Genomic DNA, 16,243 nt, shown 5'->3' with positions numbered 1-16,243 from the left:
CACCACAAAAGACAGTATTCCTTCTACTCCTCGGTGCACGACACCGAATCTCGCATAGATTACTGCCTGGTGTCCGCATCCCTTATGAACCAAATCGGCAATAGTGAAATACTTCCCCGCACCCTGTCAGACCACTCCCCTATCATAATGGATATGGCATTTGGGAACCTGAAGCCACCCGTCAGGAGATGGAGAATGCCCCCCGGCATCCTTAAGGACCCTGCAGTGGCAGAGGAATTACATACAGAGATAGAATTCTTCCTTGAGACCAACAGAGACTCAGTCAGCAGTGCTGCAACCTTATGAGAGACATTTAAGGCATGGGTGAGGGGGATCCTGATTTCCAAATCCACGGGGCTGTTAAAGGTGGTCAGGGGGGGAACTGGCACAAGTAGAGAAAAGGTTGGGGGAGCTAGAACAGCGATACACAGCCATGCATGAGGACAGCACTCTTGCGGACATAAACAGCAACCTACAAGAATTTAATAAACTGGCCACTACTGTACGTGGCTACCCCAGTTAGAGCACGTCGGTATGGCGAGGGCAACAAGGTGGGTCGCACCCTAGCCAACCTATTAAAGGCCAAGAGACACCATACCCCGATTTCCAGCATAATAGCAGGGGACAGCACGGTAACCACAAGTGAGGAGGGTAAAAAATGGAGAATTTTCCCAATTCTATACAGAACTATACGCTAATCATGACCTGAAAACTCCCCAAGCCATTAAGGAATACTTAGATAACATTACGCTTCCGACGTTGTCAGCAGAGAATAGACTGCTGCTTGACCAGCCCCTTACGGTAGATGAGATAAAGGAGGCGATTAAATCACTAGCCAGTGGTAAGGCACCCGGCTCTGACGGACTAGGGCCCGAATTGTATAGGGAGCTCTGTGAGGAGCTAGCCCCGATACTACTGTCTGTATGGGAGGAGGCCATAGAGGTTGGGACACTCCCGACGTCCATGAGGGAGGCAATAATAACGGTACTCCTTAAGCCCAGGTGCCCTCCGAGCGAGATGTCCTTGTACCGACCCCTATCCCTTATAAACTGTGATGCCAAGGTATTCGCAAAAGTTCTGGCCACCAGGCTCCTCCCCAATATGCCCGTGTTGGTACACCCAGACCAGTGTGGATTTATCCCCACCAGGTCGACGGCACTGAATTTGCATAGGCTGTTTGGTGTTATGGCCCAGATCAAGCCAGAGGCCCAGGCGATGGCAGTATCCCTAGACGCCAAAAAGGCGTTTGATTCAGTGTCTTGGACATACTTGTTCATGGTGCTTGAGAAATTTGGATTAGGCCCATACTTCCTTAAAAGCGTCAAGGTACTATACACTAACCCGGGAGCCAGAGTACTGACCAATCGCACCATGTCAGAATGGTTTGAGCTGGGTAAGGGTACGAGACAGGGTTGCCCGTTCTCCCCCATACTATTCACCCTTACTATGGAACCAGTTGCAGCAGCAATAAGGGAACACCAGGAACAGAGGGGAATATGGATGTCGGGCCTAACCCAATCCATTTCACTATACGCGGATGACACCCTGTTGTACATCCGGGAGCCAGACATACACCTGGGGCCAGCAATGGACACCGTACACAAATTCGCAGAATACTTGGGCTATAAAACTAATCATTCCAAATCCGAAATTTTTCCTTTGACTCTTGTCACTAGATGTCCGAGTAACACGCACGGCCTACAGTGGTCCCCCGACAAGATAAGATATCTGGGGGTTATTGTGTCAGGCGATAGGACATCCCTGTTCTCGAACAACCATGACTCCCTGCTGACCACGATCTCTACCAAACTCCGCTTCTGGGCTAAACTTGCCATCTCACTTATTGGCTATATTGAAAATGGTCATTCTCCCTAAACTGCTATATATATTTACTAATGTCCCGATATGGCCTGGTAGGCGATTCTTTGATACTCTCAGGTCCATCGCAGTGGAGTTTCTCTGGCACGAGGGGGGGGGGGGGCGGCCAGAATGAGGTGGGAGAAAATGGTGGAACCTTACAATCAAGGGGGCATAGCAGCCCCAGAATTTGAACTGTACTATCTGGTGGCACAAGCTCAGTTTGTTAAACACTGGTACGATGAGCAGGACACCTCACCACACATTTGTTTAGAAAAACATGCACGTCCAACCGACTTAAGGTCAGTCATCTTTAAAGGAAAGCATAGAGATGAGTGTCCGTTCGACCCAGTTAGTGCAATTGTGTGTGCATGGTCCAAAATGTACCGTAGGCTCGGGTTGGAAACACCTTATTACGCTGAGGCCCCATTCTGGAACTTCCCCGATATAGCACCCACATATGATCCGGATGTGCAAAAGACATGGGACCCGGATAGAGAATTTAAAATTAAAGACATATTTCCCAATGGCAGATTTATAACGCTGGAGGAGTTCAAAACGGGGATGGGGAGGGACCAATTGATAATACTACAATACCATAGAATGAGAATGGCCTTTAAGGCTAGGTGGCCAATGTTCCCAGAGGAGCCCCCGTCGCACCCGTGCCTGGTGGCCCTGTCCACCCGGTCGGGGACCAGTGTCTCGAGGCTATACATGGCTGTACAGGCCAACACTCCATCGGTAAACAATATAAAGACCTCCTGGGAGACGGACCTGGGGGCTGCCATAACTGAAAAATCCTGGGGGAGAAACTGTGAACTAACCAAGAGGGTCTTCATGAACGTGGCCCTTCGGTTTATCCAATTTAAGGTGTTGAATAAGTTGCACTACACCCCCCAAAAGATCGCGAAATTCACAAAGAACGACCCCAGCAGGTGTCAGAAGTGTGGGCGGATCAGGCAGATTCAATACACATGTACTGGAGTTGCCCACACATATGTGGATTCTTGGGGGACCGGCGAAAATCCTAGAGGAAGTAACTCAGATACCGGCAGACCTTACACCGCAAAAATATCTGTTCGGGGATATAGGAAAACAGTCAGAAGTAACTAGAAGACTATTTAATATTTCATGCGCTGTGGCAAAAAAGTGCATTCTGCAAAAATGGAAAAGTATGCAGGCACCACAAGTGAGCAACTTTCTTAAGGAATTGATGTACGTTAACGAATGTGAGGAGCACTATGTGTTGTCACTCCCGAATACATGTAAACCAAAGGACATTTGGGCCCCGTTCAGAGTATATCTATGCGAAGCGGACTCTACCGGTGACAGCCGGGCAGGGCCCAGTAATAAGCCTATTCTGTAATACCGTGCTTTATGGTATATTACAAAATGGATGTCTCTGATACGGATTTGTTCGGAATGTCATGTTGGTGCAATGCGTGTACCACAATCATTAAATAAAGTTTAAAAAACAAAAAGCACTTATTTAAAAGGGAGCAACTTTTTTGTTGCAAGTGAAGGGGTGCACCAGTGCATCCCCTCACTTGCACCAAAAAGGTTTTGTGTATATGGCCTGAAGTGCTCATGAAGGACTCAGAGAGATACCTCGTTCTGGAGTCAGAGAGGCAGATTTTCTGTCAAGCAAACGTAAAAATATGTGCAGTCGCAAAATCAGACTTCAAAGCTATCCCTGGTTGAGTTCTGGATGGACTCCTCCTGATTGATTAAACCGGGTCTGCACTAAACCTCCCAGCAGCGCTGTTTTAGGTCTGCAGTTGTTCTTTCTCATCCTGCAATATCTACGTTAGGATACCACATAGTTTTATTTGCTAACTTTCATTGCTGCATCATGTAGATCCAATGTACATGCAGCTGCCAAACAGCTGAAACAACATATAGAATCATTGCATTTTACAGTTGTGTGAAAAGAAATAAAACCTTTTCTTTTAAAAAGGAAAAGCATAAACTCTAATAATTTCTGAGCCTTTCTTGTGGCTGAAGTCCATTTATCTTTAAGCGACGAGGGTAATAGGCAAATGTACATGTTCAAGCACTTATAATATTTTGCACTGCTGCCACCTTGAAGTCAGGGGTAGGAGAGGATAGGTAAGGGTTAATGAGGGAGGAGTCTCGGATGAGATTATGAGGCAAAGGAAGAGCCATGCATGGATTGGAACAGAAGAGGAGACATCTGTTTGCAGAACTGAAGCCATTCGAATTCCACACTGTTATGGCTTGGGAGAGGTTCCAGAGAGAACAGCCTTGAAAACCAGATGATCTGCACCAGAGACTTCTGTAGAGAACAGGAAATCTTTTAAAACGTCAGTTGTCAGGTCCAATCACCCACTGGTTTGGCGCACACCAACCTCATTGCCTCTGTGTCACCCTCACTACCCTATGTCACTCTTAGTGTCCTGTATTTACCCCATGTTACAATCACTGCCCAGTTCTACACCAGGTCACTCTCACTGCCCTAGGTCTGATTTGTTTTTCCTTTTTTTGTTTCTTAGTTTATTTCAAACCTTTAACAAATATTCGTCCATGTATTCCATTTAAAAGATAAAAAGTCGAAACAAAACAAAGCAAAGCAAGGCAATGCATGCAACTCCTTTTAGCCAAATGACAAATCCCCTTTCTATAAAATTAGCACTCCGCATGTGTCCTACATTCCTCGCACTCCTTTAAACAATCAACTTACACATCTAGTGGGACATTCCCTTTCCATAAAACTGGATCTTCACTTGTTACATGCATTCATCGCCATGGCTCAGCAAACATTCCATTCAGAAATGTAACCAACGCAAAAACCAACGGTGGATGCTCACCCATCAGAAATCTTTGCCACCACTTGGCATTCCGTTAGGCCTACACAAGAGGTCAGCAAATGTTTTAGTGATTCCGTTTCACCTGGTATCATACAGAATCTACATACAACTTCTACATACAACTTCAACTTGCTCTGCTGTTTCCTAGCAGCTAGCACCTCTCGGGTAGGGTAAAGATTTAAACGTACTCTCAGAAAGTTCCCTCTGATGGCTGGGCAGGGAAACGTTTTCAGATATTTAGGTACCTGCATTACGGACCTACACTCCAGAGCGTAATCTTTCATCAGAACCAAGTTGTTCTGCTTGGTTTCAGTCAATATCCAGTCCTGTTGATTTAGTTTATTTTTTACCAGGACAGGATTGGATATTAAGGTTAGCACTGTCGAATCCAGGTCTAATAGAATACTCGCACATTTTGCCTTCCACACACTTAGATGGTCAAAGTGTGGCACCAATACAATGTCACCCAAGATGGTCAATAGAGGGGCCGTGTGAGCCAGCAAACATTTACGGAAAAAAAATAGAGTTTTCCACAGGGATACTGAATATAAAGAGGGTAGGCCTAGTAAAAATCTAATACATGCCATGGGCAAACTCTTTGGAAGCCGAAGGATTCACTTCCAAAAAGCTCTTTCCAAGATCTCCCTTATTTGCCATGCCAGATTTAAGGTTGATCCAGCTCCATAGGATAAAATGGGGATTGCCTTTTGATTGTAAAATGTAATCAGTGGAACCATAGAGAATTTTCCAAGTCTTTGATATAGGATCATGCCCTGGGAACTCAGATGTTTTATTTTAGATCTTAGCAAATTCGCCCATGGGGTTTCTGCCACACTTTGTTTGATGCATACTCCCAAATAGATAATGGTGTTAATGAGTTCAAGTGGTTCATGGTTTAATTGCCATTGGAATCTTCTATGGTTTGTTTCCCTCTTTCCTTTCCATTGAACACCAGGATTTTGGATTTTTTTTACATTGACTTTTAACTCATTTAGAGTCATTTAGGACTGCATGGTGACTAAGCATCTCTGCAGTCCTATTGGCGTTCTGTCAATCAAAAGCAGATTGTCCGCATATACAATCCATGGCACCAGTCTCCCATTGATCTTTGGCGGAAAGCTGCGTACCACGTTTTGTATGGTTTTCAAATCCAAGATATGAAGATTAAAAAGAATAGGCGATAGGGCACAACCTTGTTTTAGGCCCTTATTAACCTTAATTACCACAGACAGGAGTCTCTGATGGTTAAGGAGGACCTGCATAGTTATATCTGAATACAATGCCTCCATTGGTTCCACTAGATCCTCAGGGCAGTTCCATTCCCTCAACTTTGTCCATAATCTATTTTGGCTCACACTGTCAAAAGCCTGATCCAGGTCCACAAAGGCAATGTAGAGTTTAGTCTTTCCTTTGATGGCCTGGAGCTTGAGCAGGTTCAATAGAAATAGATTCAGGCTGCTGCCAATGCCCTTTACAAATCCACTTTTCCAGGGATCTTGATGGCCTGAATACCTAGCCCATTAAGTCAGGCGATTTAATTTAATAGTGGCAAATATTTTCTGCAGGCTGTCGAGTAGGGCTATAAGCAAATAGTTGCTGGGCTCAGTTTGTAGCCCCTTCTTAAAGATCGGTATGATAACTGCCTTTTTTCGAGCTGGGTGGGATCTTTTTTTCTCTCAAGATTTGACAAAAAAGGGCATAGGCAGACTCTGACCATTCCTCTGGTGCTTGCTTCAGTGAGTAGTTGGATAGACCATCAGGGCCGGGAAACCCTTGAGGTACTCAGCCTTAGAATTGAATTGAGAATTTATTTAGATTCAAGGGCCACTGGGAGGATTTTCTGGGCATATCGGGAACTGGATTAGTCAATATAGGTGAAAGAAGTCGTCTGAAATTATCAACCATTTCTGCTCATCCACCATTTGCATTTGTACGGAATTCTGGGAGGTATCAATTTTATTGATCCATTCCCATGTTAGTCTTGAATTCTTTTTGCTCAATACATTGAGAATGTTTTCCCCCTCCACTTGCATACGATCTGGTCTGAAGCCACGCAGCCAGTTTTTATATCGCGGCTTCCTTTTTTTTAAATTTAGGGCTCGGTTAATCAAAGGCATAGATTTTAAGGTTTTTATGTCGGCCCTAAATCTTTTCTGCTCTGCCACCAATTTGCTGTTAAATCTGTGTTTATGGATGAAGTCTGGTCTACAGCCACAGCGATCTACCTGCTCATATTTAGCCAACAATGCCAGATAGTTTAGTGCATCGTTGACCATTTCAAATCTTGAGCTTATAATGGATATGTCATGTCTAAGACATCTTGCGGGGCCAAGCGGAGTCTATGTCGCCCTTGAGAGACATTTACAATTAAAGCTTGGAGACACTCTTTGCTACAGGCGGGCCGGCCCAGCATATTTTCAGGAGAGAAGGATCACTGGAGCCTATCTTCATCATTACTAATGAATCAATTATTTCCTGAACATTGCACGAGACAAAGCAGTAATCGATTACTGCCTTAGAGGGGCCACAGCCCCACGTGTGTTTGGCAGGAATGTTACCAACCGTATTGTTATTTAGCATCAGTAGATCCCTGGCTCTCATTACCTGAATCCACGCCTTTGTTCTTACTCTGCTAGCCTTCTTTGAACCATCTCCCAAGGACGTGGGCATTTCAACATTCACACACCTAATGTTTAAATCACCACCCAGTATAATACATGGATCTACGGTCGCCAGCCTGGCCTCATCAATCGCCTCCATCACTGTACATATAAATAGATCACAGTCCACTTTGCAGGGGTTGAAATATAGATTAATCAAAATAGACACTACTGGTTCAAAAAAGTCTGCATGGGTCCATTGGACTGTTACTATTTGAACCCATGGATTAGGAGTGCTATGTTTTAAGATTTTTTGGGAAATTTCCCTTTTAATGAGTGTCAACAATCCTGAGTAAGGTCTGCCCCTCTGACCCTTTAAAGCGGGATTTAAAAGGGAAATGTATCTGTCACATATAGGAGGCTCTCGCAACCATGTTTCCTGGAAGAGCAGGATGTCATACTGAGAACAGTCTATGGTGTTTCCATTCATGAGATGGGAAAATCCCCTGGTGTTCCAAGATCCAGTTTGTAGCAAAGTTCTTTTGTTGTTCCTTAGGCATCAATGCTCCTTAGAGGGGGCCAGGATAGCGTGAATCCAGGACTAATCTTCATCCTTAGGAAAAGACAAGATCCTAGTATTTCCATACTCGACTGATCTTGCGTCCTTTGACTTCCTAGAAAAGGTAATTTTTAAGGAAGGGTCCAGCCCAGTTAGTAGCACAGCTACTTTGGTCTCCAATCTATCAGGGCACATACCAACTTCTTTCTCCAGTTTGTGTGCTTGAGCGTGGGACCAGTTGCCTTTCCGGCCCCTCCTTAAAATGGCCTCAGACTTATGCATCGATTCTGAGCAGAAAGCTTCGTAGGTTAAGTCTTTTGCAAGATGAAATCCCAGTTTCCGAAATGTGGAAGCAGTGCCCCACAGAGCTTTCATAATCTGCTCTTATCTAACATTCTAGTTTCTTATACAAGCTGTACCACAAGGATGTCCTTTGAGGATAATGAGTGAAGAGCCGGTATATATAGTGTAATAAAATTATTACATTAGATCTGTTTAATATGAGGCCATCACGTGCTTGGTTTCGGCATTCGAAGGATATGGTTATGCATTCAGCTCTATTTCTTTCCACATCCATGGCCACAGATCTAATTTTCCATTTATTGATGTTGGTTTTGATAAACGGGGGTGCTTCTGGAGTCACCAGTTTTTCTCCCACCATTACCCTTCGCTCTGTCAGAGTCATGAAGTTCTCTTCTCCATCTGAAGATAAATTGGTCTGTTTCAGATTCCGAGACAGTAGAGGAGCATAGATTAACTTCCCAGAGACCCCCTTCTGGGTTAGATCATCTACCGTTGTTTGGTTCCCTTGGAGGGTCTCCACTGATGACTCAATCGAGTATGTGGAAAACTCCATTAATGATACAGAATCGTTCATATTACTCTCTGGGCATTGACCTCCCGCCTCTTTCCGATTGTGGACATTTCCGATTGGGGACATTGGGGACACTGGACAGAGCACTAAGCCCTGTGATTGATTTAGGAGGTTCATCAGTAATCACTTCGTCCTCGCTACTCGGGTTAGAGATATTGTGAGAACGATCATGTAAGGGTTTCAAATTCTGTATGAAGACTCTTGAGGAACTATACTTTGTTTTTTCCTCTGGGGCGTGTTTTTAGTTTTTTTCCTTTGCATTGACAAACCTACATGTTTGGATTTTTGTTTCTTACTGAAGATGGAATTAGTAGTCTTTGTGTCATCTGAGGTTTTAGGCAGTAATCCAGATTCTTTTGACATCTTTACTCCTTGAGGCTCATGTTGGCCCTCCAGTAAGGCACAGTCTCCTATTGCTGACACCAGTAAAGGTTCTGGGGCCTCCATATTAGATGTTATAGACCTGGGGGCCTATCCACACACTTCAATCAATGAAGGTGGGGCACCCACAGAGGTTGAAACCTCCAAATTCTTTATGGCAGTAGTTTTGTTGGTTCAGTTATGGGGATCCCCTTTCTCCAATAAATGTGTACATGATTTCAGATGAAAACTGCTTTTACCCTCAGCCTTTTTGCTCCAAGGGGCAATCTCCCTCCTGTCATCTCTACATTGGTCCCACTTGTCTCTCAGGTCTATGGATCTTCTAATACATTTTTGAGAGTCCAGAATTGCTTCCATCATTGCCATTTTATCGATCTGTTCTACACAGGCCAAATCACATAGCCTGTTTTGCCGTTTGCTAGATTCTTCAGCTTTGTGATCTAGCCTGGTTTGCAGTTTATTTGAGAAAGCTTCTAAATAGATCAATTTAGAATGGACCATTGCCAAAAGGGTGGCTTGATCATTAAATTCCTCATTAATTGCTTCATACAATTTGATGAAAGAGATCAAGGAGATGGATAGTGCTGACATAATCAGGGACTGAATTTTCTGCATCGAGGGACCATCAGCTTGGGACTTTTGAGTCTGAGTATTCGAGGAAAAGACTGAATCATTCAGGGTAGATACTTCTGAATGCAGCGTAAGTTCAGGCAAGATTGCAGACAATAAGGGGGAACGCCTAGCAATGATTGCAGGCGAAATCACCACCTCCACAGGCGAGTAATCAGCCATTGGAGTCTCCTCAGGATTCCTAGTATTCAGACTATCCATAGCAGACGTGATATTTTTCTGAGTGGAGGAGAGCTTGGAGTTTTGAGATAAATGACTAATGAGTAACGGGAGAGGCGAGGTCATTTAATAGGTCACTCACCTGCACAGTGTGATTGCTCCTTTTCGCTTTGTTGTCTAACAAGGCTTGCATGAGGGCTATGACAAGCGTAGATCTAATATGGAGGACGATAATGCCTTTGGGGACTTTACTCGACCCTTGCACATGATTTTTGCCTTCAGAGGGATCTTCAAAATTAGAGTAGCTTTGTCCAACAGCAAAAGGGATTCGTCTGGTGTCGCCATAGGCCCACTGACATTGCCCAGCTTGCTTAGCGAGCTGTTCAAGTTATCCATTGTTCTCAGTGGGCGCAGAGCTTAGATGTAAGAAAGATTAAGCTTGTTCAGTACGGGTGACTTAGATGCATTTTGATCGAGATTACCTGCACCAATCCTATGCTCTGGATTTGATACATGATTAGCAGGAGGGCTACCACCCTCCACTCCCAACATCTCCTCATCAGTAATGTGCAATCTGGGGGCCGAGGGCCTTATACCAAATGCCAGGAGGGAGGACTTTACAGTTTTTCCAAGTCCAGGGGAGTCATGAAGGGGAGGGAGTGGGAGAAAGAGATTACCCATGGGATCCAAGACAGCGGGGGAGGATGAGCCGAGATCCCTGGTTCGGGAAAGGGTAGGCATGAGAGCAAGCTCATCTTGAATACATGTCTGCCGCCTCGTCCTATCTCGCGCTGTTTCACTCTCTGGGTCCATCATTGCAGGTCAAAGTTGCCGAAAGAGACCAGTTCAATGGTTGAGGTGAGGCCACACCTTGCCACAAACTGCTGACAACTGCTGTTTGACTCAGCAGAATCTGCGGTGCACCGTGCCTTGCTGGGGATTGTGCCTCCTCTTCTCAATCGGCAGTAAAAAAAGACTGCTGCTCGCTCAGCAGACTCTGATCTGATTCTTTTTCCTTCTCAATGCCCCAGATCAGGACTGTTATACACTAAATGTGTAGTTATGTCCCATTTTGATCTCACTGCCCCAGTTTTGCCCATTTTGCTTACTGCCCCTGTTAGGCCTCATGTTACTCTCACTGCCTAAGTCCTGGCCTATGTCTAGCTCACTACTCCAATTCTGCATTGTGTTATGCTCACTGCTGCATCATTTTGCTTTCCTTGCCACAGTTGTATGCCCCGAGCCAGTAACACAGCCCCGCTCTGACCCACATATCAGTGTGCTCCACAAACATTTTCCCTCATTTAGCCCCATGTCATTCTTATTGCCTAAACAACTTCCCCAATGCCCAATTTGGTCCCATTGTGCAAACATCCAAACACAAACATGAACACACATTTTCACGTACACACACACACACACTATTCTTTTAGAAATATATTCCTCTTCTGCAGCAGCCAGGTTGCTCATCTCCGCTGTCGCTGGTTCCCCCACTTCTCAGTGTCCATTCCGATACAGGATATTGAACAGGATGTATTATGAATGGATTGGATTTATAGGTGTGTGTATTTGTGTTTGTGTGCCTGTGCATGTGTGTCTGCGAGTGTGTGTGTATTTGTTAGTTGTAACAAGCATGCTCAAGATTAGTTGTCTGAGTGATGAATGGTACTGTACCCTCCTGGAAGAGTGCTCATTTTGTTGTTGTTTTTATTTCCTGGAGGATGACTTGCAGACTCCCAGCAACCCTGTACAGAACTTCTAGACGGAGTCAATAGGTGACCATGTTTATATTTATGAAGTTGCTTCCATGTTTGCTGGTCACTGTGTGCCTGGTCATCCTCAATCCTGTCGCACCCAGTTTGCGAGCCCTAATTAAACAAGCATTGGCAAGGCCAATAGTTTTGGTGTTTACTGCTGTTCTTTGCATTTTGAATTTATTGGAGGAAAGTTCAAAGTTTCAAAGGAGGATGCGATAATGGGCGCAGTTGTTCAATAGTGCGAGAAGGGGAATAGAGCAAGGGAGGAAGCTATTAATAGATGGTGTCATCAATGATGAGTGAGACACACACAAACACACACACACGTGTAAATACTTAAGGATGTGAGTAGTAATACACTGCACGTTTGGTTAGTCCCTTTGCACTTGCGAAGTGGAAGTTCAGTGGAGGATATATGAGCGGGGTTGTAACACAATGTTTGAGTTTGCTGCTGGGCGCTGTATGCTGCAAGGCTACACTCTCCTACTGTCCTGTCCTCCCGGGGTGTTAATACACAATACACACATACATATATACATACCGTTTACGTAAGGGTAACTATGAATGAACGTCTCAAATTCCAAGACTCAGAAATATTTGCAGGTTTAGTCAACCTTGGAATGTCCCATAATCTGCAGACTGTTAAGAAAGCCCAACACTGCTACAGCCAAAGACATAGGGTTTCTGCCAAGCAGACGCTGCCCTACATTTTCAGTATCTCTGAATTCTAGACTATGAATCTGTCTCCTGAAATACAAAGTGCGAGGAACATTCAGCACAGGAGGATATGATATTGTGATGTGTTCCAAAGCTTTCTATGACCTTTTCATTACAGCAAAACCGACAATATGTTAATTGTGTAGGAAGCAGCCCCCCCACTAAGAATGTCCCTCTGATTTACAGCCTCTTCTTTTCTTTCCACCCAGATGATGTGATTTGATACCACCACCTGCGTTCAGAGGCAATGCCGAATTCTTATCAACTCTATTGTAGTCATAAAACAGGGGAGACATACATCCACAAGTTGCGTAAGTGCAGCACGCACGTGGAACTGTTCACAGCCCCACGAGGAATACATAAAGCACGGGAGCAAACCCCATTGGCTGTTCCTGAGTAAAGACCTGAACACGGCAGCTCTGTTCAGTCTACACTTGGAGAGGGGGGAAGCAGGAAGGGACATCGTCTTTCACCGTGTTTGTGAAAGCTCCAACCCTCTTCCCCAGGTGGACGAGCATGCGATTGGTACTAAACATTTTTTTATGTTGAGTCAAAATATTGACATAGTAGCACTAACCCTTTACATTTGCCCAAACCGCAACACTGTATGCTGCCACATATGCCAGGCTATACTCGTGGCAAAATTTCACTATACCTAATCACAATGTACTTTTCTACAAAGTAAAGCCTTTTATTGTACGCGTTGTGTTACACAGTTTTTCTCTCTGCTCTCGGTTGAAGGTGTGAGGTTTCCAGCTTTCATGAAGCACTATACACTGATAAGAAATCAGACAGTTTATTGGTAGGTTCCTGTAGCACACACGACTCCTTCACCTGATAAATCCAGGCCTGTCCTATTATACAAATAATGCTCCATTTCGTCTAGTAGGGCAAACCCCAATCGTTGTCATGCAAACGCCACGATTTGCCATGCCAACGCCATACTCTGCTCCCGAATTACCCTTTCTCATTTTTCTTATACAGTACCAGTGATTTAGGGAAATGTGGGGGCTTATGCCCCCAAAAAGTGCCAAAACCAAAAAGTAGCAGTATTGGTACGCACTCACTGGGATGTGACAGGAAGTGAACAAAGGAGACATCTTACCATGCGTTTATATAGACTTCACCTGATCTCACGGTTGTAATGCCAGTTTATGAATTCCCTCCTACAGGCATTCTAAATTTTACATTTTGTTGCAACTCACGTTAATTTCAGATAAGAGAATTGTCTTTTCTGTAGTATTTCCTCTGCTTTAACTCACTTAAATGTATATTCTGTGCAATGTATTTGAATAGGGAGTTGGAACATTTTCCACTTTCTGACTTAACATCTAGCTCGTGGTTAACCTTTTAATTTTGAGAGGTCTGTCTTTCATTTCTAGGATCAAGAAACAATGTCCTCCCATCTGTGTAAATGATTTATTGAGAGATCCTTATAGCAAAATACATTCCAAAAGAACTTGCGCAAAATGTCCTTATGAGCTTAGATCCACTGTGGATCAACTGATACAACAACCTTAATGGTAACTGGGAAATCCCCCACCTAGATCTTGTATGTCTTCACTGTGTAATTAGGATGGCATTTCCAATTTGAAACTGGGATAATATATTCATATTTCAATCTAATTTCAAACTCTATCTAAATATCAACGAAAGCCAATGGAAAATGTAGTATTGTGTTACAATCAGCTTAAACTGCGTAACAGGTTCCACAACAACCACAGATAAACATTGCTGCCTTCTATTATTTTAATAAAAGACCGATTGGCATACATACACTTCAGGATAAAGAATGTCTCTTACCAGTTTCTAGGGTTCTTACAGGCAGTGCTGATGTTGATTGATTTCCGTGCCCAACTCTTGTATAGGCTCTCACCGAAATATTGTATAGGGTATACGGCTTCAGGTAATTTAGAGACATGGTAGTTAGCGAAGTGTTCTGGGCATATAAACCGGTTGAATTCCTGTACAACACTTCATAGTGTGTGATAATACCATTTGTTTCACTAGGGGGGGCCCATTCCAGACTTACGCTTCTTGCAGTAATCCCTATGAGCATGAGATTTTGCGGGGGAGAACCGGGCTCTGAAAGATAAAAGTAACAAAAACAAAACACCAAATTTACATTTCAATTGTAGCTTATGAATGAACAGATTGCTGCAGTCTGCAATGAGACCAGACCTCGAGACGTTATGAGAAAAGATTGCCAGAATTAGCCAGGATCTACTCTCTTTCTTTTAACTATTTGCACAGCCATTGAAAATAGACTGTATGGCTCAAAGAAACCACTGGCTTGGTTTAAGGAAAAGTAATAGAGATACCATTTTTCAGTACACAATAATTAATTACTTTTCCAATGAATTAGTTACAATTGTGTACCAAAAGTTACATCTCAGACGAACAAATTAATTTCTGCTATTATGTGGTTTTAGGTAAATTTTCTTGAAGTTAACAGTGGTGGTATTAGTGCAGAACTTTCAGAAATACACAACTGGTGGAAATGCTTTATGGCTGGTAATCATACATCAGGATTCCCATTTTAGGCCATCATGGTAGTGTTGATAATACAATACGTTGTCAGATAAGCTGGACCTAATGAAGCTAATCAAATTTCATATATATTCTTTTGTGTCATAGACACAACTGCAAATAACAATGCAGCCAGACCATGAATCTAGGAAGGAGACAAACGGATACGTTCTCAAGTTTGACCTGAGTACAATTATGTTAGGGGTATGCTAATGTTCACTAGAAAGCTTCCGCACGTAAAACGCTCTGTTCAACCCCAATTAGTGACCAGCCCCACACTTTGCCCTGGGTCTCAGCCCACAACAAGCAAATAATTAGTATAAAGTGACAATGAGTACGAGGCTGGGAACTGTGAGGTGGGCTTGGGCCAGATAGAAGAAGCCTAATTGTTGCCACTAACAGTGCAGAAATGTACTCCATCGTATCCCAACTCAGAAGGAAGGCTTATTTCTGTCATCCCGTGTAGAGTATGCAGAGAACCCCTCAGTTGCAGGTACTAGCACACATACACATTTTTGCATGCTGCTGTGTTTTTATTATTATTTGCATTATCCAAATAAACATTGCATGAATTGACTTTCAAAACAAGCATGGTGCTACCTGTTGTACAGCATATGCAGTGGTTTTGGAAATCCTAAAATGATTCATAACCCTTTTTTTTAGAACATTTCTCTTCAAATATTGGGCCAGAATTTTAAGTGGTATACTGCTCATGAGACTCAAATACCTAATTTGTGACTAGTGTGTGGATGGCGAAAGATGGGTATAATATAATTATGTTTTCAACTAGCAAAGGGCATTGAATGTATGAATAAACAACCTCACAGCAAAAGGGGAATCTTTTCTACCACCAAATTACATCAAACGGATTCACCATTTTTTCCCCAGGGCAAGGTCGACTTGCTGCTAAAAAAGATTGAAGTTAGGTAGGTATAAATCAGTTGATCGAAACGTTAATACGTTATGTGGTATTCATAAGAGAAAAATTCATAACATGTGCATGAATGGTTGCTTATCTTATATACACAACAATTCACAAAAAGATCTGAGAGCCTGTTTACCGAGAACGAACATGGCCAAATAACCTATTATATGGGAAGGTGCCCACTCGGGAGGGTATATAACCACGTTTGAGCTCACTGTACCTTGCAAAAAGGAGAAATATCAATGTTCATATCAGTGTGGTCCCACACAGGCAGTTCGGCTGAAATATGTGTCTGGGTTTGCTGATTCTACTATTGTTCAGAGGAGAGTGGCCTAGCATTTAGTTGCTGTAGGGTTTAAATGCAGCCCCAGAGACAAAAGGAAACTGCGTCTGGCTGTCTGGGACCTAAAAATGCAGAAATACTTGC

General features: G+C 43.5%; 1 protein-coding gene across 12 annotated transcripts in view; it reads right to left on the bottom strand.

The window, feature by feature from the left end:
- The window catches only part of PTPRQ (protein tyrosine phosphatase receptor type Q), a 2,012,995-nt gene that overhangs the window by 903,191 nt on the left and 1,093,561 nt on the right, over window positions 1–16,243 (bottom strand). For all 12 annotated transcript variants that reach the window (XM_069629300.1, XM_069629298.1, XM_069629293.1 and 9 more), the window contains one exon: window positions 14,166–14,447. In XM_069629300.1, the coding sequence (XP_069485401.1) occupies window positions 14,166–14,447 (282 nt within the window). The remainder of the gene's footprint in view (window positions 1–14,165; window positions 14,448–16,243) is intronic.

This window comes from Ambystoma mexicanum, chromosome 12, assembly GCF_040938575.1.
Source record: "Ambystoma mexicanum isolate Mex_15411 chromosome 12, UKY_AmexF1_1, whole genome shotgun sequence".
Classification (NCBI taxonomy): domain Eukaryota; kingdom Metazoa; phylum Chordata; class Amphibia; order Caudata; family Ambystomatidae; genus Ambystoma; species Ambystoma mexicanum.
Note: the sequence above shows the minus strand (reverse complement) of the source record. Positions and strands in the feature narration are given on the sequence as shown.